Below are 25,690 nucleotides of genomic sequence, written 5' to 3' on the forward strand. Positions count from 1 at the left end.
CCAAAACCTACCCACCAAAAACCCACCCACCTAAAACACAAAAACAAACAACCTACAACCCAAAAACCACTCACCAAAAACCTACCCACCAAAAACCCACCCACCTAAAACACAAAAACCACCCACCTAAAACCCACCCGAAAACCAAACACACCCACCTAAAACCCACCCAAAAACCAAAACCTACCCACCAAAAACACAAAAACCACCCACCTAAAAACCAAAACCTACCCACCTAAAAACGAGCCACCCGAAAGACAAAACCCAGCCACCAAAAACCCATCCACCTACAACACAAAAACCAACAACCTACAACCCAAAAACCACTCACCAAAAACCTACCCACCAAAAACCCACCCACCTAAAACACAAAAACCACCCACATAAAACCCACCCAAAAACCAAAACACACCCACCGAACACCAGAACCCACCTACCAAAAACCAAAACCTACCCACCAAAAACCCACCCACCTAAAACACAAAAACCACCCACCTAAAACCCACCCAAAAACCAAAACCTACCCACCTAAAAACCAGCCACCCAAAAGACAAAACCCAGCAACCAAAAACCCACACCCACCAAAAACCCACCCACCTACAACACAAAAACCAACAACCTACAACCCAAAAAGCACTCACCAAAAACCTACCCACCAAAAACCCACCCACCTAAAACACAAAAACCACCCACCTAAAACGCACCCAAAAACCAAAACGCACCCACCGAAAACTAGAACCCACCTACCAAAAACCAAAACCTACCCACCAAAAACCCACCCACCTAAAACACAAAAACCACCCACCTAAAACCCACCCAAAAACAACACAAAAACCAACAACCTACAACCCAAAAAACACTCACCAAAAACCTACCCACCTAAAAGCCAAAGCCCAGCCACCTAAAACCCACCCAAAAACCAAAAATCCACAAAGCTAAAACCGGAACCCACCTACCAAAAACCAAAACCGACCCATATAAAAACCAAGCCTCCCAAAATACAAAGCCCAACCATCAAAAACCCACCCACACCCACCTACAACACAAAAACCAACAACCTAAAACCCAAGAACCACTCACCCAAAATCTACCAACCTAAAATCCAAAGCCCAGACACCTAAAACCCACCAATAAAACCAAAAATCCACACACCTAAAACCAGAACCCACCTACCAAAAACCAAAATCTATCCACCAAAAAATCACCCACCTAAAACAAAGAAAACACCCACCTAAAACCCACCCAAAAACCAAAACACACCCACCGAAAACCAGAACCCACCTACCAAAAACCAAAACCTACCCACCTAAAAACCAGCCACCCAAAAGACGAAACCCAACCACCAAAAAACCACATTCACCAAAAACCCACCCACCTACAACACAAAAAAACCAACAACCTACAACCCAAAAACCACTCACCAAAAACCTACCCACCTAAAATCCAAAGCCCCGCCACCTAAAACCCACCAATGAAACCAAAAATCCACAGACATAAAAACAGAACCCACCTAACAAAAACCAAAACCTACCCACCAAAAACCCACCCCACCCCCCCCCTCCCCGAAAACACAAAAACAACCCACCTAAAACCCACCCAAAAACCAGCCACCCAAAAGACGAAACCCAACCACCAAAAAACCACATTCACCAAAAACCCACCCACCTACAACACAAAAAAACCAACAACCTACAACCCAAAAACCACTCACCAAAAACCTACCCACCTAAAATCCAAAGCCCCGCCACCTAAAACCCACCAATGAAACCAAAAATCCACAGACATAAAAACAGAACCCACCTACCAAAAACCAAAACCTACCCAACAAAAACCCACCCACCTAAAACACAAAAACCACCCACCTAAAACCAAAACCTACCCACCTAAAACCAAGCCACCCAAAAGACAAAACCCAACCACCAAAAACCCGCCCACCTAAAACACAAAAACCACCCACCTGTCCAAAACCCACCCAAAAACCAAAACACACCCACCTAAAACCAAAACCCATCTACCAAAAACCAAAACCTACCCACCAAAAACCCACCAAAAAACCTACCCACCAAAAACCCACCAAAACGCGCGCGCACATACCACACACACACACGCACATAAAACCCACCCACCTAAAACACAACAACCAACCAACTAAGACCCAAAACCCACCTAACAAAAACCAAAACCTACCCCCCTAAAACCCAACCAAAAACCAAAGGCAAAACCCAAACACCTAAAACGCACACATACAAACACACACGCACACCACACACACGCACCTAAAACCTAAACACCTACCTAAAACCCAAAAACCCAAACACCTAAAACCCAGCCACCTAAAACACAAAAAAAACCAACTAAAACCCAAAACCCACCTAATAAAAATCAAAACCTACCCACCTAAAATCAATAACCAAGCCACCTAAAACCTACCAAAAAAATCCAAAACCAGCCAAAAACCAAACACCACCCACACCACATACACCTAACACTCACACACACAAACGCGCACACACACACATACACACGCACACACAGAGAACACACGCACACACATACACACACGCCCACACCACGCGCACACACACATACATACACACACAAACACACACACACACGCACACACAACAGACACACACGCACACACAAACACACACGCACACACACACCTACATACACACAAACACACACAAACATACACACGCACACACACATACACACAAACCACCACACACGCACACACAGACACACAAACAAATACACACACATACACACACAAACACAAACCACACAAACATGCACACACTTACACACACACACCACACACGCACACAGACAAAAAAACAAATACACACATGTTATTTTTTTCACACTGGCCCTTTCAGCGCAGAATGACTTTTTATCATATCATTTTCTTTATGATTAAAATGGCCCTTTCAGCTCAATGCATTTTTTTATTCAAATACTTTGTCTTTTTGATTAAATTTGTCTCACAAAACCTCGGAATTTTTCTAACAGTTTTAGAAATTTACCAGGATTTCTCTTTGTTTTTTTCTTGTAAACTGAAAACGGCAGTTTTGACACAACGTTAACAGCTTTAACTATTTTCGAAATTAAAAGCAAGAAAAATTTTTTTTTATTTTCTGGAAATTTTCATATTCTTGACTGTTCTAATTGGACTATTTTCAAGTGTTATTATTTGAGACAGGCGCCAGTTTTTTGTTCTTTTTCGAAAACAAAACAATCTGCGCCAATTTTTCAAAACAAAAAAAAACAGAACAGTTGAATTAGGGGCAAACACTTGAAAAAGTTTCAAATGACCGAAATTTTGCAACTTTTAGCAAACAAAGAAATTTTAACACAACGAAGCAATTAATCAAAGTGTAAAATATGCGCAAAAATGAAAAGCGCCAGTTTTAACAAATCTTGTCGTATTAGTTAATGAAACCAACAATCAGTATATCAAGTTTTTGATTGATTTCAAGCATTAGTTCTTCCCAAATCTAAGATCCAGAATGCGAAGAAACAAAGCCAACACAAGTTTTTTGCCATAGAAGTTCAGATGCGCCAAGTCTTGAGAATTAGGTTTCTTGAAATGGGAGGCATGTATATATCGAGGCCCCACATATAAATTTCCAAGAAAGTTTTGCATTAGATCATTTGTCTCCTTAACCAAATCGTATTTCACATCAGGTCGCGCCATCAAGCCAATTACTCGAACATCAACGTTTTTGATTTGCAGAACCTTTGCAAACCCACAAATGCGCGCTGCTGTTTTCAGTGGACTATCGGGTTTTATCCAATGTTTCATTGGATGTTGTGAAATGTCGTTGTTTCCGATCATTATGATGCACAAGTTAAACTTAGCACAGAACTGCACATCGTCATCGTCCAGATGTCCTGCACGAAATCCAGGCCTACATCTCAGGGAAACGTTGCGTTTGTTAAGCATTTCATCCCTGTCAATGTCTTTTGAGAGACGAACCAGATTGCTGTCTCCCACTATCACAACACTTGGGCTGAAGCAATTACATGAGTCGATATATCAAGGCAAATGCAAACTGGCCCTTTCAGCGCAGTCTGCAACTATCTTACATGACATTTATAATTTTAAACCAAACCGAAAAACGACGAGCACAATAAAACTTCTTAATCTTAATATTTTGCTTTGAGTACAATTTTTCAAAAAGATTACGCAAACGGAGAAAAATCCAAGATGAGAACAATATAGCTTTGCTTTGAAAAAAAACCGCCAGAAATTTATTTACTAAAAACAAATTCGCTATTTTTAATAACAATTAATTATGTTCGAAACCTTCGCTCATTACACTAATAAAAATTTCATTTTCTTGAATTAGCACAACAGTTTTAAACTCTATTTTGTCAGTTGAAATCACTTCGAGCGAGTCAAAAGCAGAAAGTTCAAAGAAAAAACCGAATCCGTTCGTGACACCAGCAGGATATATTTCTCGGACATTTTTTGCTGCTTTTCCAACTGCAAATGAACGATCGGATTTTGAAAAATAAGTTTCGACACGAAAAAATCTCATATCGCTGAGTTGAAAAACGCATTCGCCAAGATTGTTTCCGATTCGAGTGTACGAGAGAGACGAAAAGCATTTACCGACAGAATTCACAAACCGAGCAAAAAAAAAGTCCACAGACATATCATCACAGAAAGTTTTAGCGCTGTCACTTACAACTGTGAACCCTCGCAAACATTTTTCAGATGTAGCGTGCTGTCTATCATAAGACGCCTGATGTTTTATGAACTGTTCAACAATCGCTTCCGGTTCTTTTATAGTGCCCTGCACTGCACTTAGAAGACAATGATTAGCGGACTCGAAACAAAAAGCTGAAAAACACCAAAGGGGTCCATTTCTTTTTACTTGTTCACTGAGATGCCTCATAGTATGGAAATTGAACGATTGAGAGTCTTCACCGTAAAGGTCAACAAAATTTTCAAAAAACTGTTGAATCAGAACATCGGCTTCATCAATATCATATTGCTTAATTTTAGCGTTAGATATTAGTCTGATAGCTAAGCACAGGGTCATAAAGCTCTTAAAATAAACTTTTTCGATTGGCAAAAAATAAAAAACTAGAGGAGCGACATGAAAAAAGAACAATTTGAAATCAAAAGCCTTCCAAAATTTGATGTCTGAGAGCGATTTGGTTCGATGTTGAATGTCAAATGGCACTTTAACAAAAGTCATATATGTCTCTGCTTTTTTAAGAATTTGATTGGTTGCTAATGAAACAATTAACTTTGATAAAGTTTTACCTGTACCAAGAAAAACCTGGTGCATGGGATCTATGGGACAATTCCAAGGTAAGCTTATTACTTTGTTCAGCGGGGATTGCGACTTTATCCCACTTTTTATTTCGCCACTTTGATCAGCCAGAATACCACAAGCTTTGAAATCCTGGCTTTCTCGCAAGACAAACGTTTTTTTAACCGAAAAAAGCATACGATGATTTTGAGAAAAACCTCTGATGTAGCAATGTGGACACGACGAGTAGCCATTAAACTGGTTCATACAGAGTATACATGCGGTTGCCGGCATGTCTGCGACGACAGAACGAACAGAAAATTTTACGACGCCTAGGTCATCAATTTTTAGGTTTGCACAGAATAACGACTCAAGCTCAAAAACGCAACGCGGCAAAAGTTTTGAAAAATCAGGTTTAGCCTTTCCATGCCATAGAGCCAGCAAACAGAGATTGGAAAATGCACCACGAAGTTTTGGAGGAAGATTGAAAATCTGAACCCAAACAGGCCACACAGCAATTTTTGAAGCCTTAAAAACAGGGGCGCCATCAAAGTTCAAAACAAGTTGAATTTCCGGTTTTTGAAAACAGTCCCACGCCGTTTTCCATGAATAGTCAACAGTCCACGAGCTTAAAACATATTTAGCATTCTTTAGAAGTATTTTTTCTATTTGGCTCCTGATGTCCACAAAACAAAGCTTAGAGTTCGCGAGTTCAATAGTACAAATATTGGGCAGAAAAGGAACCGAGAGTTTAGCGAATAAATTGTTAGGAGCCGGTAAAGTTCTTGCAAAAAGTTTAAGCAAATCTTGCCGCGCAATTTTTGAAAACTTATTTCTATCAGCCATGTTATTAAACTCAAGCATGAAGCTCTCTGTTGAGGCCTGAGCACCCTCATAAAGTGGAGTGTCATCTACACCTTGAAAAAGGTCAAGGTTTCCTTCCTCTAAACAAAACCGGTTACCATGATCGACCTCATCTTCTATTAAATCCAATCTTCTGGGGGTTGAGGCTGCAGCAGGTCTCTGAAAACAAATCTCTGACTCCACAAAACTGAGTTCAGAGTGACTATCAGGAGGGGGAAATTCTACATTTGTGCTTTGGGGTGTTCTTATTTGAATAGGACTAGGGACATCAAATGATCCAAAAATTGAATCATATGACAGATAAACTTCCTCATTGTCACAAGATTGGGCTGTTTCATAGAGGAGACGCCTAGGGGGGAGCTTATCAATCGAAATTCTCTTGGTGGGTATATTGGTTAGTTTCAAATTAGGGGCTTCATTCACGGGGGTTGAGGCAAAGTCTGTTCTATGTTTTCGCTTTTTTCGGGGAGGTTCTGGATCGTCCGGCCAGGGATTACCATGTTCGTTTTTGAAAGGGCACAAGCAATTTTCATTAAAATTCCCGAAAAAGTCTCCCGAGTAAAAGACGGTGAGTTCTTCTCCTATTTTTATGTCTTTCTTCGCTACGCAGCACACAATTTTCCCAATTTGTTTATACTCAACATTTGCGTTACAAGATGCGTTTATGAACGAAATAGGTCCAAGCATTATCCATTGAATACCTTTAAGTTTACTGTAGATAACAGACATGTCATTGAAACCCTCAACTACCTCATTTTCCTTAATTTCGGCCAGAAAACCAATAACACCTTTAACAATACTACCTTTCAGAATTTCGGCTTTGGCAAACAATCCAAGTTGTTGATATGAATCACTAGGTAAATAACTTACAGTCTTGTAGATAACCGACAACATGCTTTTACCATACTCGCCGTCGAGAAAACCGTACACAGTATTCATATCAACACTGTCTAACACATCCTCCTGTATGTCTATTTTATGAGAGCGCAGGTTTTCACTGTCCACCCAGGCTGTGGTTAGCTGAGCATCAAGTTTCGCTAACTCCTTCCAGCTCACGACACTTTTCGTGAAAGTCTTGGAGGATATTGTGTAGAAATTCAGTAGCGTAAGTGACATACTGCTCTTAAAAGGAGATTAATTTTGTCACAAAGAAGAAGCAACTGAAACATCGAATAAGGGTTTTGAAAAATGTCCCACTTGGCGAAAAAACATTCAGAGACCTTTGATTTTTCTTAAAGTACATAAGTATAAGTCGAACACAGCTACGAATTGCAGGCAAACACTTACTTCTAGCTTTCGCAAAATTAACCTGATATATTCTTCACGTCCCTTTCAGAGCGTGTATTGTTTTCATTTTCAACTGATATCAATATTATCAAAGGAATTAAAACACACAACTACAAAAATACAGAAAGAGGAGACGCTAAATCACGCAGCAAAATGAACCATAGGAAAGAACATCAATTGTAAGTCAGGACTTATAGCGAGCGGTAAGTTCAGTTTCATCTCAAACCAAATCACGTCCCTTTCAGAGCGTGAAAATGGCGCTACATTTTCTACTAATTTAGGGCGGCGTGTTAGAAGTACAAGGCTCTTGAGATCTACGAGCAGCGTATATAGCTTCATTACGCTCTCTCCAACCAAGGGCGTTTGCTGCGTCTTTGACCCGGCGTAGAGCATACAAACTGTCACCACAAAACCGATTTACTGCCTCTAAAACAACAACTTTTTCAATGAGTCCTACTCCAACTGTTTCCTATTAGTTCTCACATAGACACCAGAAAGATAGCTACCTCTGAAAAACTTTTCATCTTCCTCTGAGGCCATTTCTCGACCTTCAATTGTTGACCTTTGTGCGAACCAACAAGTTTTAATACGTTGCTCTCTAGTAAGTAATCGTCTCTTCTCCCTGCAAATGCCAGCAGATTTTTGTTCTTATAAATAAGTGTTTGATTGGCTTCTTTACGTCTTCGTTCGGCTTCTTTAGTGTTCTTAAACACGAAAAAATATATAATTCTAAAATCTGAAACCGTTTTCATAAAATCGAAAACTAACAATTTTACGGAGACTCCTTGCAATTTTCAACATTTGGTTACAAGCGAGGACTTCAGTCTTATTGCTTCTCCTTAAGGCCTCCTCTACACCCCTCAACGCCGACAGACAGTCAGCATAACTGCAGCCCTTCTCCGGCTGAAAAAATAACGCTATTAAAAAAGGAATTGAAGAGAAAACAAATGTTTTTGAACACTCGAAACGCTTTAGAATCAATCTCACGTGCTCTTGGAGAGCATTGTAACTTAAGAACAGCCCCTTATGTTGATGTTCATACTTGTTGAGAAATCAGGATAAGGTAAATTTCTTAGTGCATTAGCAAAAAAAATTACAAACAAAACTTATCAATTAACCTGGTCAGTGTCACCTGACACCATGCTTTGCTGGTGGCCTACTATGCCCAGAGCTGAGATATCGTTGCCATCACAAGGAGGAATTTGATTAGAATCATCCATACTTAAGCTCCAAATTGATATCAACTGATTGTTCAAACAAAACTCTGAAAATAATATTAGTTCAAAAAATGCCAGTTTGCTTTTTAATTGAGAACTCTAAAGATGCTATGGAAGCATTAGTTGAGAAAAAACCTAGCGAGAACCAAAACTGTGTTTCTCTCAGAGCGTGTACTATTAACAAGATAAACCAAACTGCACTGGCAAAAGATGAAAAACTAAAACAATACATGAAACACAAAGCAACGGAACAAATAGTCAAAGAATCGAGTTCAGCTGAACAAAACTATTCAAGCTGTAAACTCAAAATTAGGTTAATTTGTGAAATTAGGGCCGATATTTCATTTCAAGTATGGTAAGAGCCAATTTTTGAATCTATTATCTTTATTTTGATCAAAGGTCAGTTGCGTTCAAGGTCCGAATAGTACAAAAAAATTTCAGTCTAATTGAATTTTTTGTCCCTTACAGAGCAAAAAATTCTTTTACACTGCGCAAAATGAATCAGATTTGAAGAAACCGCCTCATTTAGGCAATGGGTTCTTGAGATACAGGAGGAGTATTCTCTTTCTGCTCTGAGCGTCTCTTCCTTTTGACCAAATCAATTCCCTGCTGATTTACATGTTTTAAGATTGATCTATAACTTTCCTCATTGAAGTCGTTTTTCATAATTTTTTCCATCACTACGCGCAACAGCTCCGTTCGTTCGTCATCGGCGGGTTCACGCTCACCCACAAGCATTTTTTTTGGTTCCACGCAAAACTTTATCCGTTCTTCTTCCGACCACAACCAGTTAGCGATGTTCATCGCCCTTTCACGATAAGTAGCACCCCCGAGCGAAAACAGGTTTCTACTATTCCACACTATTCGTTCCTCAGTCACCTCATTATCTTCAATTTCAGCCTCCACAACTTCATTACCTTGATTCGGCGTTGAGTTCTGATGCAACCTGTTTATCTCGTCCATGGCTTTTTTTGTAAAATTCATGAACATGTTCAAAGCTCGGTTACTGGCCTCAAGGCGGAGAGCCAACTGCGTCATTAGGTGCCGAAACTCCTCTCTTGGAAACTCCTTCAAAAAAATTAATAAAGTCCAGAGTGAAAACTAATATTTTCCCAACTGTTATTGTTTCAGAGCGCTTTGCAAAATCATTTGTTCTATTAGCAAAATCAATTATAAGGTTTCCTATATTGCAAAAAGTAAACCCAAAACAATAAGGACATCCCCTTTCAGCTCTGCACTGTGATTGAAGTCCTAAGCACCAACAGCAATATACCTAATGACTTTCACCATATCAAAAACCGAAAAAAAATTGCTAAGTGTCCCTTACAGAGCACTTAGCGTATTTTATACGATCAATAACATTATACCTCAAACATATCGGGCATCCAAATTTGCGGCTCTTGATTTTGAGCGCCACTAGGACCAGGATTCTCAGCCGTATTCAGAATCTGGCGAACAGTTTCTCCATCAACTTCCGGAAGATCAGGTATATTATCGTTATCTTGGTTGCCCTCAACCGGAAGTTCAACATCCTTGCGTGACTTCGGACCTTTTTTCTTGGGGTCAACCTGTACGGATACTTGGGACCCTACAGTCTCATCGTTTTTAACATGCTGCTCTAACAACTCGAGACAATTTATCTTGCTTGCATCATGGCCGCCCATTCGCAAATTATATGCTTGCTTCATGATTCGGGTCAAATATTTTTCCTGTCCCTGAACTCTATAGACTCCAAGTTGAGGGTCATCATACCCGACACCACATTTTATGGTAAGTTCATCGCCAACTGTGAGAGACAATTTTTCCGAATTGCTCATGCCCTCCGGCCATCTTTTGCAATCGGCTTCAATTAACGAAAACGTGCGATCAATCGCAAAAAAAAAAATGAAGCGCCAGTCTTTTGGCAAAGATATGTCTTCTGTGGATGCACTTGCAGCAGCAACTTTTTCGAGAACACGACTTGATCTTTTCTTTGCGGGTTGACTCATTTCAAAACAAAAACTCTGAAAATGACAACTTTGCATGAAATATCAAAGAATGTAGAGACGCTATTTTAACTATCTCTACTTGACAATTGAATAAATTCTGGAACCCTCTCAAATGATTAGACTTCGATACTAATTATCATTTTTGATTGGAATTGACATACTCTTGAGGGGGCGATGTGGGATCTTTTCCGTTTGTGCCCCCCCCCCCCCCCAGCTTACTGGGTGCATATTATTTGCAACCCCCAGACGTGCAATATTTTTACATGATGATTTACTATGTAGTGACACGTGCTCTGTCACTGGGGGGAGCATAACGTACTGGGGGGGGCACAAACGGAAAAGATCCGCGATGTGAAACAGAATACATCGCAAATCGAATTGCAGGGTGCAGATGGTAAATCGTCACCTGCCCCCGCCCCGTGGGTACCATGTGCTCGATCCTAAACTTTTTGGCGAAATTTGAACGCAACTTGATCGGACCTATTGGGATAGTTAACAGACATAATAATATACATCATATCAAAATTTGGGCCAAATACAACAGCTAGGTAAAAAGTTATTAACGATCGAGCACATGGCATACCTCACTTTTTCGGGGTACACGACCTGAAATCTTTAATATCTACCAAACTACTGTACCAATCGCAACGGGACCTAGCTTGTTAGAACCGTCATGAAACCAGCTTCAAAACCATATATATAACATCACTTTTCCATCAGCTGATCGTGAAATAAAGCCCGATGAGCGGTAGGTACATCGACCTACGGACCCACCGCATACCATGTCCTCAATGATGAATTTTTCAGCGAAATTAAAACGCAACGTGATCGGACCTATTGGGATAGTTAATAGACATAATAATATACATCATATCAAAATTTGGGCCAAATACAACAGCTATGTAAAAAGTTATTAACGATCGAGCACATGGCATACCTCACTTTTTCGGGGTACACGACCTGAAATCTTTAATATCTACCAAACTACTGAACCAATCGCAACGGGACCTAGCTTGTTAGAACCGTCATGAAACCAGCTTTAAAACCATATATATAACATCACTTTTCCATCAGCTGATCGCGAAATAAAGCTCAGTGAGGAGTGGGTACATCGACCTATGGCCCGACCGTATACCATGTCCTCAATGATGAATTTTTCAGCGAAATTAAAACGCAACGTGATCGGACCTATTGGGATAGTTAATAGACATAATGATATACATCATATCAAAATTTGGGCCAAATACAACAGCTATGTAAAAAGTTATTAACGATCGAGCACATGGCATACCTCACTTTTTCGGGGTACACGACCTGAAATCTTTAATATCTACCAAACTACTGTACCAATCGCAACGGGACCTAGCTTGTTAGAACCGTCATGAAACCAGCTTTAAAACCATATATATAACATCAGTTTTCCATCAGCTGATCGCGAAATAAAGCTCAGTGAGGAGTGGGTACATCGACCTAGATTAAGACCCGGAACCATGTGCTCGATGCTGAATTTAATGATAATAATACCTAACAATACTCACTGTGCTGCCATTAGATGTAGTCAGCAAAGCGAACAACTCTTTGTGTTTATCTAGTGTGCCTCTTAACACTTCGTGTATAACCAATTAATCTGAAATGAACGGTACAATGATTATAATGAACGGTACAATGATTATAATCTGAAATAAGGAACGGATGCGCGATTCCAGCTTCGATGCTGAAGTTTCGATGCTGACAGATTCGATGCTGACAGCAGATTCGATGCTAACAGATTCGATGCTGACAGATTCGATGCTGACAGATTCGCTGCCGTGTTTCCGCGTACCGACACGTGCCCCAGACTAAAAGGGACCGGAATTCGAATTTTTCAAGGTATAGGTCACAAAAACACTAATATCTCCTCAACGAGAGCATTGTTTGAAAAAATAAAAACTGTTCTGAACTCAGGAGATAATAGGCTTTACAACTATATAACATTTGTCCAGTGAATCTGAAATTTTAATTTTACGATTTTGAGCACTGAGAGGTCGAATTCCTCGAAATTTGGTATCCCCAAAAAAACGCTAAATTAAGCCATAATGATGCATTTTTTTCGAAAAAACTTTGCAATAGTCTTAACGAGCGTAAAATAAGCTTTAAAATGAGCTATAGTAATCTTGGTAACAAAGGCTAGATAAAAAGTTATTCAACTGCTAAACTTTAAAAAAACGTTTTTTTACCATATTTTGGGCAAAAGTACGACCCGCTCAAAGCAAAATTTTGTTAATAAATTGCATGAAAAGCATATTAGTATATTACATTTTCAGAATCCGCATAAAATGAGCTAAATAATTTGCTGTAGTAATACGGGGTATTCGCTGTCTGTAAAAAAGTATTAAGCAATGAGTTGCAAATTGAGGTCAATTTTTAGATATTTTAGGCAAATATTGGCAAAAAAAAAGCTTTTATCTCACTTTAAACTACTTTTTCATAATATTGTTGGCAAGCTGGTAAAATGAGCGTTGTTTTGCGCTATTGAAAGTACGTTTTGATTTCTTAAATAAAAAGTTATAAGGTAAGGAGTTTCTCTTCCTATCTAATTTTTTGCTCACAATTTTTAAGTTCCGAACAATTTCCTTCCTTTTGTAACGGTTTCCGTAAAAACTGATCACAGTAGTAGATTTTCGTGCTAAATTAGTGCTGAAACAATATAACTTTAAATCATCAGTTGACTTATAAGGCAGAACTAGATAAAAGAACAAGAAAAATCTAGGATAAAATTTTGTAAAATTTTCCAGGTTTCTTACAATAAATTAATTATGAGGCCTTTATATTGATGCCAATGATACAAAACTGCACTGCCGGTAGAACCTTCAAACGTTGGAAAACAAATTGGTGCATAATATTACTGTTATATCCTCAAAAACAGACAGTTTCTAAAGTTTTTCAGTGTTTCTATAAAACACTTTAAAAATTACCTGAAAAACCACATGTTCAACTGAACAAACACAACCGTAAATTATCTTCATGTGACACCGTAGGCAATTTTAGGTACACCTTGATTGAATAAAAGGAATAAACACGCATCATGAGGGCAAATACACGTCGAAGTTTAATGGAATTTAAGAAAACTATTGGACAAAATTAAAGGTTGACAGCAAAAAACAAAATTTATTTCTTTTTGTACTAAATGCAATACATATTTGTAACCCTTGTAATTATGAGATGAGTTGATTGAAGTAAATATGCCGAAATATTTGTTATCTTAAACAAACTAACGCAAAAAAAACAACTTATACGCTTCTACGCCCATCGGTCCAATAAGTGTTTTTCCTGATAATCTGCCTTCTTTGTTGTTTCGAGCAGTTTTTTTTCAAGCAAGGTTTTCTTTCGGCTAAATCTTGCCCTCTATTGCATAGTCTTTTTGACTGCAACAACTGTGAAAAGAAAGCTGAGAAAAGACAAGGTTCGTTGTCTCTTAAAAAAAAAACAAAAAATTTCACTCAAACTTTTCAAAAGTTAATTTTTTTCTGACAAATTGCGAGTTATCTCGCAAAATTATATACACTGACTTATAAAAACTATCAACGCCAGATTTTTTGAAGCATGGTCAGATGATATTTGTTATCTTAAACAAACTAACACAAAAAAATAACAACTTCTACGCCTCTACGTCCATCGGGCCAATAATAGTTTTTTCTGATAACCTGCCTTCTCTGTTGTTTCGCACACATTTATTTTCAAGCAAAGCTTTTTTGGCTACATCTTGCCCTCTATTGCATGTTGAGTTCTGTGAAAAGAAAGCTGAGAAAAGACAAGGTTCGTTGTCATTTAAAAAAAAAACAAAAAATTTCTCTCAAACTTTTCAAAAACTAATTTTTTCTGACAAATTGCGAGTTATCTTGCAAAATTATACACACTGAATTATAAAAACTATCAACGCCAGATTTTTTGAAGCATGGTCAGATGATATTTGTTATCTTAAACAAACTAACACAAAAGAAATAACAATTTCTAGGCTTCTACGCCCATCGGGCCAATAAGTGTTTTTTTTCTGATAATCTGCCTTCTTTGTTGTTTCGAACAGTTTTATTTTCAAGCAAAGCTTTTCTTTGGCTTTATCTTGCCCTCTATTGCATGTTGTGTTGTAAAAAAAGAAAGCTGAGAAAAGACAAGGTTCGTTGTCATTTAAAGAAAAAGCAAAAAATTTCACTCAATTTTTTCAAAAACTAATGTTTTTCTGACAAATTGCGAGTTATCTCGCAAAATTGTACGCACTGACTTATAAAAATTATCAACGCCACATTTTTTGAAGCATGGTTGGATGATATTTATTATCTTAAACAAACTAACACAAAAAATTAACAACTTCTACGCTTCTACGCCCATCGGGCCAATAATAGTTTTTTCTGATAATCTGCCTTCTTGGTTGTTTCGAACAATATTATTTTCAAGCAAAGCCTTTCTTTGGCTACATTTTGCCCTCTATTGCATGTTGAGTTCTGTGAAAAGAAAGCTGAGAAAAGACAAGGTTCGTTGTTATTTAAAAAAAAAACAAAAAATTTCAATCAAACTTTTCAAAAACTAATTTTTTCTGACAAATTGCGAGTTATCTCGCGAAATTATACACACTGAATTGTAAAACTATCAACGCCAGATTTTTTTGAAGCATGGTCAGTTAATATTTGTTATCTTAAACAAACTAACACAAGAGAAATAACAACTTCTACGCTTCTAAGCCTATCGGGCCAGTAATATTTTTTTTTCTGAAAATCTGCCTTCTTTGTTGTTTCGAACAGTTTTATTTTCAAGCAAAAGTTTTGTTTGGCTACATCTGGCCCTCTATTGCAAGTTCTGTTTGACTGCAACAACTCTGAAAAGAAAGCTGAGAAAAGACAAGGTTCGTTGTCTTTTAAAAATAAAAGCAAAAAATTTCACTCAAACTTTTCAAAAACTAAATTTTTTCTGATAAATTGCGAGTTATCTCGCAAAATTATACACTGTGACTTATAAAAACTATGAACGTCAGATTTTTTGAAGCATGGTCAGATGATATTTGTTATCTTATACAAATTAACACAAAAGAAATAACAACTTCTACGCTTCTACGCCCATCGGGCCAGTAATAGTTTTTTTTCTGATAATCTGCCTTCTTTGTTGTTTCAAACAGTTTTATTTTCAAGCAGAACTTTCTTTCGAACACATCTTGCCCTCTATTGCATGTTCTGTTTGAATGCAACAACCTTGAAAATAAGGCTGAGGAAAGACAAGGTTCGTTGTCATTTAAAAATAAAATCAAAAAATTTCACTCAAACTTTTCAAAAACTAAATTTTTTCTGACAAAATTGCGAGTTTTCTTGCAAAATTATACACTGTGACTTATAAAAACTATAAACGTCAGATTTTTTGAAGCATGGTCAGATGATATTTGTTATCTTATACAAATTAACACAAAAGAAATAACAACTTCTACGCTTCTACGCCTATCGGGCCAGTAATAGTTTTTTTTCTGATAATCTGACTTCTTTGTTGTTTCAAACAGTTTTATTTTCAAGCAGAACTTTCTTTCGAACACATCTTGCCCTCTATTGCATGTTCTGTTTGAATGCAACAACCTTGAAAATAAGGCTGAGGAAAGACAAGGTTCGTTGTCATTTAAAAATAAAATCAAAAAATTTCACTCAAACTTTTCAAAAACTAAATTTTTTCTGACAAAATTGCGAGTTTTCTCGCAAAATTATACACTGTGACTTATAAAAACTATAAACGTCAGATTTTTTGAAGCATGGTCAGATGATATTTGTTATCTTATACAAACTAACACAAAAGAAATAACAACTTCTACGCTTCTACGCCCATCGGGCCAGTAATAGTTTTTTTTCCTGATAATCTGCCTTCTTTGTTGTTTCGAACAGTCTCATTTTCAAGCAGAACTTTCTTTCAAACACATATTGCCCTCTATTGCATTTTCTGTTTGAATGCAACAACAACCTTGAAAAGAAAGCTGAGGAAAGACAGGATTCCTTGTCATTTTAAAAAAAGACTGAAACTTTTACTGAAACTTTTCAAAAACTATTTTTTTTCTGACAAATCTCGAGTTACCACGCTAAATTATACACATCAACTAAAAAATATCACCGCCGGATTTTTTGAAGCATGGTCGGATGATATATGCTATCAAAAAATCTAACAGAAAAAAAAACAAAATTTTAACTTCTACGACTATAGTGGCCTCTAAGTATTTTTTTGATAACCTGCCTTCTTTGCTGTTTCGGACAATTTTGCTTCAAGTAAAACCTTTTTTCGGTTATATCTAGCCCTCCATTGATCGCAAAAACGTTAAAAAGAACTAAGGAAATTCCCGCAAAAAAGTTATAAGGAAAGCCATCGTGTTGTACCTTTGAAAAAGTCATACGTTACACTTGCTTTGCAAGTCTATTCACTCAGTTTATAGCAATTGTGCTTTTGGTTGGATAGTTGTTTCATATTCCAGCTTTTTTAAACTGGTTTATGTATTTGCAAGAATCTTACAAGATAAACTTTTTCTTGCAAGAATCTTACAAGATAAACTTTTTCTTGCAAGATCTTGTAAGATAAACTTTTTTTGCAAGAATCTTGTAAGATCTTACAAGATAAACTTTTGGCCTCGACTAGGGTCGGTTCAGTAAGTGTGTATACAAAAAGTGTAAAAAATATACACATTTTTTTGTTTCTGTTCCGAAAACAATTTATTATTATTATTATACTGTGAAACACGTACTTGGAGCGATTCACACTCGTGTTGATTTAGCCGGTATTAGTCTCTGCAGGTCAGCTACTTTCTACAAAATTTCCAACCTAGAATTAGAGCTCAATAAGTTGTCTATTGAAAGCTGAAAGAAATCTTGGCAATGTCCCATCCCTGGGGCTCTATACATTTATTCCGACAAAGACAATTAGCTAACTGTTAGCATTTTAGGACTTTATCGGATGATTTCAGAGGTTTGAAGTTTACGTATTACTGCTAGTAACACTCTCATGCTTTTGAAAGCTTCCCGAAGTAGCAATTTGCAAATGCTGTGATTTTCCCAAAAGATATGCCCAAAATCGTCCCTTTTTCTAGAAAATTATTAACCATTTGCTGCCATGTGCTCCAGAAGTTCTTACAGCTTGGCAATTGTTCGATTATTTGTTTTCTAGTTCAGCCCTATTTACAAAAACCTATTTTAAAAAATTATTTGCCATTTTTAAAAATAATGGACGACTGTGATCAATCTAACTGACGACTGTGATCAATCCCGTTTTTCTATGATTGTCCGACATTTTTTGAAACTTGGAGAAATTTGTGCCTGTATGGTTTTTGTGGATGATTTTGGAATTTTTTTGAGAGCATCCCAAAATCTCATACTACCAACTTATGTGGTATCTTTTTAATTGCTCTCGTTATGTCCGTCTTGTGGCTTTTCATATGCGATTTTTCGCTTGACCGATTTTGCACATTTGACTTTTTCTCCTCAAAAACGGGATAACAGTTTAAGCCCAGAGGGCATTAAGTGGCTGAGCAGCTTTTTTAGAGCCCTACGCCCTACTAGTCTGTACGTATGCGTTTCGCCGAAACTGTTTTGAGGAGACATTTTCATTTCGTGAATAGTAGTTAATATTCTTAGAAGTTCGATCCCCTCCCACACTCGCCGTCTACGCTTCTCCACCTGGTGTTTTGGACCCACTCTTGTTCAGCCTTCCCGACCCCTCCCCCCCCCCCCCGCCTCACCACTGCGCTCATCCCCCTAAGGCTAACTCCCTACGCGCCAACTGACTGCTACCAAAGATAACCTCTCGCTGATCGATCGTTTGAGAGCGAATTGACCGAGATTAATGGATATTATGTTCGAAGCTCCTGACCCTAGAATTTCACTGAGCGATTTTCCTAGAATTTCACTGTTTGAAGCAAAGCGAAATATCTAGATTCTTTTTATTTTAATTGCTGTCAAAATTTTATGTTATCGAGTTTTGTATATGGTTTTTCTAAGTGCTTTTCTGAATTATTTTATTTTAGAGACTTCATTTTAGAAACAGGATTTAGTATAGTTGTGTAATCTAGCGTAAACTGTACAAAATTAGACTTATGCTGGACACTTAGATAAAAAGGCTTGTCTAGTTTTATCTGTTGCAATCCCGAACTACCAATTGGGGTCAATGGTGGCTTTTTTTGTTATTATGTCGGTTATGTTTTCTTTGGAAAAGGTGGGATTCTCATGACGGCGCCATTTACTAACTCAAAAAATTTTTTCAATTTTTAGGAGCAGCCGTCATCTTGGAAGGTTATTACTGCGCTTTTATTTTTTTTCTTTGCCGACAAAAGTTTTTGTTCCAACTATTTTGTTTCAAGTTCGCAGCTATATTAGTAGTCTTGTAATCTTTTATACGTAATTTTTGCTTGACCCATTTTTGTTTGGTCTTTTTACATTTTCATTCTCAAATTGGATGAACGGGTAACCGGCCGGAGGTCATTAAGAAGCTTAGTAGCTCTCTTTAACCCTTACGCTTGACTAGTCTCTAAGTATGCAGTTACCGAAACTATTTTGAGACAAGTTCATTGTGTTAAAGGTGATTCCTAATCTGAAGAACCCCCCCCCCCACAAACCCCCTGGACAATCCTCCTCCACCTCACTTGAACCCCCCTGTCGTCAGATCTTTAGTAGCCTTTCAATAATATCATCAGCTAGAGTGTAAATTCATGAGTCAACTAACTTTTGAGAGAAAGATATATTATTGCATATAATTTTGTAATGTGTTACACAAGTATTTTGGATTGTTTTGTAGCTGTTTCGTAATCAAATTGACGCTTTTCGTTGCACTGTGAATACATAATGTGTTGATTTGCGAGTTTTTTTTATTCATTGATTGTTTTTATGGGGGGATTTTAAAATCCCCCCAACAAAGGAGAAAGGCAGTTCTCCGCAAGGAGCCAATAATAAAAGAGCGGCAAAATTTGTTTGTTTTAAATGCCCTACCTCAACGCTTTCCCCCACACACACACAAGCACACACACTCAAACTTCATTTTCATAAACACCGTGAAACAAATTTTTTTAAATAGTAATCTGAGGACATTGTGCTATGCACAGTTCATGCAAGCCTTCTTATTTGTGTAGAGAGTGAAGTTGTGAAGCTGGTATAGTTTTTCATTTCACCTCAATTTCTGTGACTTTAGTTAGTGTTTGAATTTGACATTTTTATAGTTTGCTTTGGATAATTTATAATTAAGGAGCAACTGAATTTACCGGATTTTAGGGATTTGTCAATTTAAACGATGTGGAATTGATGTAGAAAAATGACTGCTACCGAGCTCAGTTTTGAAGATTTCATATGACCAACATAGATTGAAATGGAACCACTCAAGTTGTACATACTCTTCGTCAACCAATTCGTCAATCAATCAATTGTGCACCATCAGTACTTGACAGCAGAAAAAACATTGTTTTACAAAATAACGAATCCGTCAGCTAGTTTTTACCAACATTTCACTGTGAAGATTTGTTAATTACGCAATTTGGTGAATACGGTTAAATTCAGTACACAAAATCAAAAAGCCCGATCATTAAGTTGTTGTTCATTAGGTTATCAATACCCATTAGCACTTTTGCTTTTGGTATCTGTTATAAGCTTAAAAGACCTCCGTTTAGAAGCGGGATTTAGTATAGTTGTGTAATCTAGCTTAAACTTTACAAAATTAGACTTCTGCTGGACAATTAGATAAAAAGGCTTGTCTAGTTTTATCTGTTGCAATCCCGAACTACCAATTGGGGTCAATGGTGGCTATTTTTTGTTATTATATCGGTTATGTTTTCTTTATAAAAGGTGAGATTCTCATGACGGCGCCCTTTACTTACTCAAAAATTTTTTTCAGTTTTCAGGAGCAGCCGTCATCTTGTAAGGTTTTTACTGCGCTCCTTTTTTTGGCGACAAAAGTTTTTGAATCAACCTTGATTGACAACTTTTCAAAAGCTCTCAAACGAAGTTTGCAGCTATTATAGTAGTCTTGTGGTCTTTACGTAATTTTTGCTTGACCCATTTTTTGTCTGGTCTTTTATCTTTTCATTCTCAAATTGGATGAACGGGTAACCGACCGGAGGTCATTAAGTGGCTTAGTAGCTCTCTTTAACACTTAAGCCTGACTAGTCTCTAAGTATGCAGTTAACGAAACTATTTTGAGACAAGTTTATTGTGTGAAAGGTGGTTCCTAATCTGAAGAAAACCCCACAAGCGCGCCCGTCAATCCTCCACCTCACTTGAACTCCCCTGTCATCAGATCTTTAGTAGTTTTTCAATGATATCGTCAGCAAAAGTGTGAATTCATGAATCAACTAACTTTTGAAAGATATATTATTGCATATAATTTTTTAATGTGTTAGACAAGTATTTTGGATTGTTTTGTAGCTGTTTTGTAATCAATTTGACGCTTTTCGATGCACTGTGAATACAGAGTGTGTTGATTTGCGAGATTGAATTTTTTTAATTGAGTATTTTTTGGGGGGATTTTAAAATCCCCCAACAAAGGAGAAAGGCATTTCTCCGCAAGGAGCCAATAATGAAAGAGGGGCAAAATTTGTCTGTTTGAAATGCGTGCCTCGACGCTCGCACACATGCAAAAACAGAAGCGCACGCACACACACTTAAATTTCGTAAACACCGTTAAATAAGTTTTTTACGAATAAAAACACTGCTGCATTCACCCAAGATAAAAATTTAATAAGATGTTTTTTAATAGTAATCTGAGGACATTGTGCTATGCACAGTTCATGCAAGCCTTCTTATTTGTGTAGAGAGTGAAGTTGTGAAGCTGGTATAGTTTTTCATTTCACCTCAATTTCTGTGACTTTAGTTAGTGTTTGAATTTGATAATTTTATAGTTTTGGATAATTTATAATTAAGGAGCAACTGAATTTACCGGATTTTAGGGATTTGTCAATTTAAACGATGTGGAATTGATGTAGAAAAATGACTGCTACCGAGCTCAGTTTTGAAGATTTCATATGACCAACATAGATTGAAATGGAACCACTCAAGTTGTACATACTCTTCGTCAACCAATTCGTCAATCAATCAATCAATTGTGCACCATCAGTACTTGACAGCAGAAAAACATTGCTTTACAAAGTAACGAATCCGTCAGCCAGTTTTTACCAACTTTTCACTGTAATGAATTGTTAATTACGCAATTTGGTGAATACGGTTAAGGTCAGTACACAAAATCAAAAAGCCCGATCATTAAGTTGTTGTTCATTAGGTTATCAATGCCCATTAGCACTTTTGCTTTTGGTATCTGTTATAAGCTTAAAAGACCTCCGTTTAGAAGCGGGATTTAGTATAGTTGTGTAATCTAGCTTAAACTTTACAAAATTAGACTTCTGCTGGACACTTAGATAAAAATGCTTGTCTAGTTTTATCTGTTGCAATCCCGAACTACCAATTGGGGTCAATGGTGGCTATTTTTTGTTATTATATCGGTTATGTTTTCTTTATAAAAGGTGGGATTCTCATGACGGCGCCCTTTACTTACTCAAAAATATTTTTCAGTTTTCAGGAGCAGCCGTCATCTTGGAAGGTTATTACTGCGCTCCTATTTTTTTCTTTGCCGAAAAAAGTTTTTGTATCAACCTTGATTGACAACTTTTCAAAAGCTCTCAAACGAAGTTTGCAGCTATTATAGTAGTCTTGTGGTCTTTACGTAATTTTTGCTTGACCCATTTTTTGTCTGGTCTTTTATCTTTTCATTCTCAAATTGGATGAACGGGTAACCCACCGGAGGTCATTAAGTGGCTTAGTGGCTCTCTTTAACCCTTAAGCCTGACTAGTCACTAAGTGTGCATTTAACGAAACTATTTTGAGACAAGTTTATTGTGTGAAAGGTGGTTCCTAATCTGAAGAAAACCCCACAAGCCCGCCCGTCAATCCTCCACCTCACTTGAACCCTCTTCATCAGATCTTTAGTAGTTTTTCAATGATATCGTCAGCTAGAGTGTGAATTCTTGAATCAACTAACTTTTGAACTATATATTATTGCATATAACTTTTTAGTGTGTTAGACAAGTTTTTTGGATTGTTTTGTAGCTGTTTTGTAATCAATTTGACGCTTTTCGATGCACTGTGAATACAGAGTGTGTTGATTTGCGAGATTGAATTTTTTTAATTGATTATTTTTTGGGGGGATTTTAAAATCCCCGAACAAAGGAGAAAGGCAGTTCTCCGCAAGGAGCCAATAATGAAAGAGCGGCAAAATTTGTCTGTTTGAAATGCGTGCCTCGACGCTCGCACACATGCAAAAACAGTTGGTTTAAAATTTAAAAAATTAGACTTCTGCTGGACACTTAGATAAAAAGGCTTGTCTAGTTTTATCTGTTGCAATCCCGAACTACCAATTGGGGTCAATGGTGGCTATTTTTTGTTATTATGCCGGTTACGTTTTCTTTAGAAAAGTTGGGGTTCTCATGACAGCCGCGTTTACTAGTTCAGAAAAATTTCAACTTTCAGCAGACGTCATCTTGGCAGGCTATTTTTGCGCTCCTTTTATTTTCTTCGTCGACAAAAGTTTTTGTTTCAACCTTGATCTACAACTTTTTGATAGCTCTCAAACGAAGCTCGCAGCAATTTAAGTAGTCTTGTCTATTATTCGCAATTTCTGCTTGACCGATTTTTTGTCCGGTTTTCTCATCTTTTTGCCCGCAATCTGGAACTACGGGTAACCGACCAGAGGTAATTAAATGGCTGAACAGCTCTCTTTAACCATTACGTCTGACTAGTCTAAGTATGCAGTTACCGAAACTTTTCGAGACATAATATTTCTGTGAAAGGTGGTTTCTAATCTGAGGAAGAACCCTCAACCCCGCCCGTCAATCATCCTCCACCTCACTTGAACCCCCTGTCGTCAGATCTTTAGTAGCCTTTCAATGATATCTTCAGCTAGAGTGTGAATTCGTGAGTCAACTAACTTTTGAGAGAAAGATATATTATTGCATATAGTTTTTTAATGTTACACAAGTATTTTGGATTGTTTTGTAGCTGTTTCGTAATCAAATTGACGGTTTTTGATGCACTGTGAATACAGAGTGTGTTGATTTGCCAGATTTAATTTTCATTGAATGTTTTTTGGGGGGATTTTAAAATCCCCTCAACAAAGGAGAAAGGCAATTCTCCGCAAGGAGCCAATAAAAGAGCGACAAAATTTGTTATGTTTGAATGCCATACCTCGACGCTTGCCCCCCCCCACCCCACCGCACACATACACAAACACATGAGCACACACATACACACACACACACTCAAATTTCATGAACACCGTGAAAACATGCATTTTCTCAAAACATGAGATGTTTTTTTAATAATAATCTGAGAACATTTTGCTATGCACAGTATCATGAGAGCCTTCTTGTTTGTCTAGAGTGTTTAAGCTGGCATAGTTTTTCGTTTCACCTCATTTTTCGTTAGAGAAGGTGGTATTCTCATGACGGCCCAATTTACTAGTTCAGAAAATTTTCAGTTTTCAGAAGCAGCCGTCATCTTGGCAGGTTATTACTGCGCTCCTATTTAATTCTCCGCCGACAAAACTTCTTATATCAACCTTGATTGACAACTTTTCAATAGCATTCAAACGAAGTTTGCAGCATTTATAGTAGTCTTGTGGTCTATTAAACGCAATTTTTGCTTGACCGATTTTTTGTCTGGTGTTCATCTTTTGGTCATCAAACTGGATGAACGGGTAACCTGAGCGAGTGACTGAGCAGCTCTCTTTAGCCCTTATGCCTGACTAGTCTAAGTATGCAGTTACCGAAATTTTTCTGAGACAATTTCATTGTGTGAACGGTGGTTCCTAATCTGAAGAAGAACCCCCAACCCCGCCCGTCAACCCTCCTCTACCTCATTTGAGCCCCCCCACATGTCGTCCAGCCCTTCCAACCCACCCCCCCTTGCCATCTTACCCCCATTTCCCGAGGCTCGAACCCCCCCTCCCACATCGCTTAACCACCAGCCCCATCCTAATGATAGCATTCCTTCCAGGCCCCAGCTGGCTGCTACCGAATCCAACAACTCGCCAGTTGTTTAAGCAATTCGCCCGGCGTTAGTCATGTTATGATTTAATATTTCGACCGAATTTTTTTTACTCTAGGCTAGTTTTGCTTGTCTCATTGTGCTCAGAAACGAAGTCAGTATTGAAAAACAAAATCAACATTGGAAACGGGATAACCATATAAACCATATGGTTTTTGAACCTTTTTCTAATCAGTACTTGCCGGTTTTAATGTTATTTGTTTTGATGATCGTCTCTGTATCCTCTCGTTAAGAAACAGGAGTGTCTAAATACAATATCCAATCAAATTAGCTCGCACGTTAGTAGTTGTAGCAAAAGGAATTATTTTCTAAATGTTTGTCTACATCCCAAATGGGGATCAATGGCGGCTGTTCTCTGGTAATTATTTGTGTATGTTTATTAGCCGTCGTCAGCATCTCAAGGGGTATTATTTAGGTGCTCTCCTTTTTTAACTTAGCTTTCGTAAGTCACGGTTCTAAGGTTTGACTCCTGACTAACCTCACTCACTGTTTCAACTGAATGGATTTTAAGTTCTTTCATGCATTGCACTTTGAATTGCGCAATACGGTCAATGTCAAAATAGTAAAATCGAAAGAAACGGGATAAACGATAAAGCCCGCTCATTAACTCATAGTGTATTAGGTTATCGAAGTTCATTGAAGCGATTGCTAGCTGATTTTATAATTAAACTTAATAGCGTTTGCTTTAGAAGCTGAATTAAGTAGTTTTAGGATCTGACTGAAACTGCTCACCAAATAAGAACGCTTTCTTGAAACTTCAATCCCGATGTTCGTCAAGCTTATCAACGGCAGCTGTTTCCCGGCAATTTGCCGGCTAGGTTTTTGATTTCATTTGAAAATTCTGAGGCTAAAAGTAAGGTAGACAATAATTTTTCATTTCTTCTCCTTCAGATCTTTAGTGTCCCTTCAATGCTATCTGCAGCTAGAGTGTGAATTCATGAATCAACCAACTTTTGAGAGAAAGACCATACTACATTTGCTAACTCTAACAGCACGTGCTC

At 37.7% G+C, this 25,690-nt stretch overlaps 1 protein-coding gene across 2 annotated transcripts in view; it reads left to right on the top strand.

Moving 5' to 3' along the window:
• Positions 1 to 25,690, top strand: part of LOC142344720 (uncharacterized) — a 69,946-nt gene that overhangs the window by 37,887 nt on the left and 6,369 nt on the right. The window contains exon 6 of one of the 2 annotated variants that reach the window (XM_075396596.1): positions 19,875 to 19,949. The exons of the other annotated variant lie outside the window; for it this stretch is intronic. Coding sequence (XP_075252711.1) covers positions 19,875 to 19,910 — 36 coding nt within the window. The 3' untranslated portion in view covers positions 19,911 to 19,949. Of the gene's footprint in view, positions 1 to 19,874; positions 19,950 to 25,690 lie in introns of those variants that run through there. 2 annotated transcript variants of the gene reach the window in all.

The sequence above is a fragment of the Convolutriloba macropyga genome, chromosome 8, assembly GCF_964194025.1.
Source record: "Convolutriloba macropyga chromosome 8, txConMacr16.3, whole genome shotgun sequence".
In the NCBI taxonomy this organism is placed as follows: domain Eukaryota; kingdom Metazoa; phylum Xenacoelomorpha; order Acoela; family Convolutidae; genus Convolutriloba; species Convolutriloba macropyga.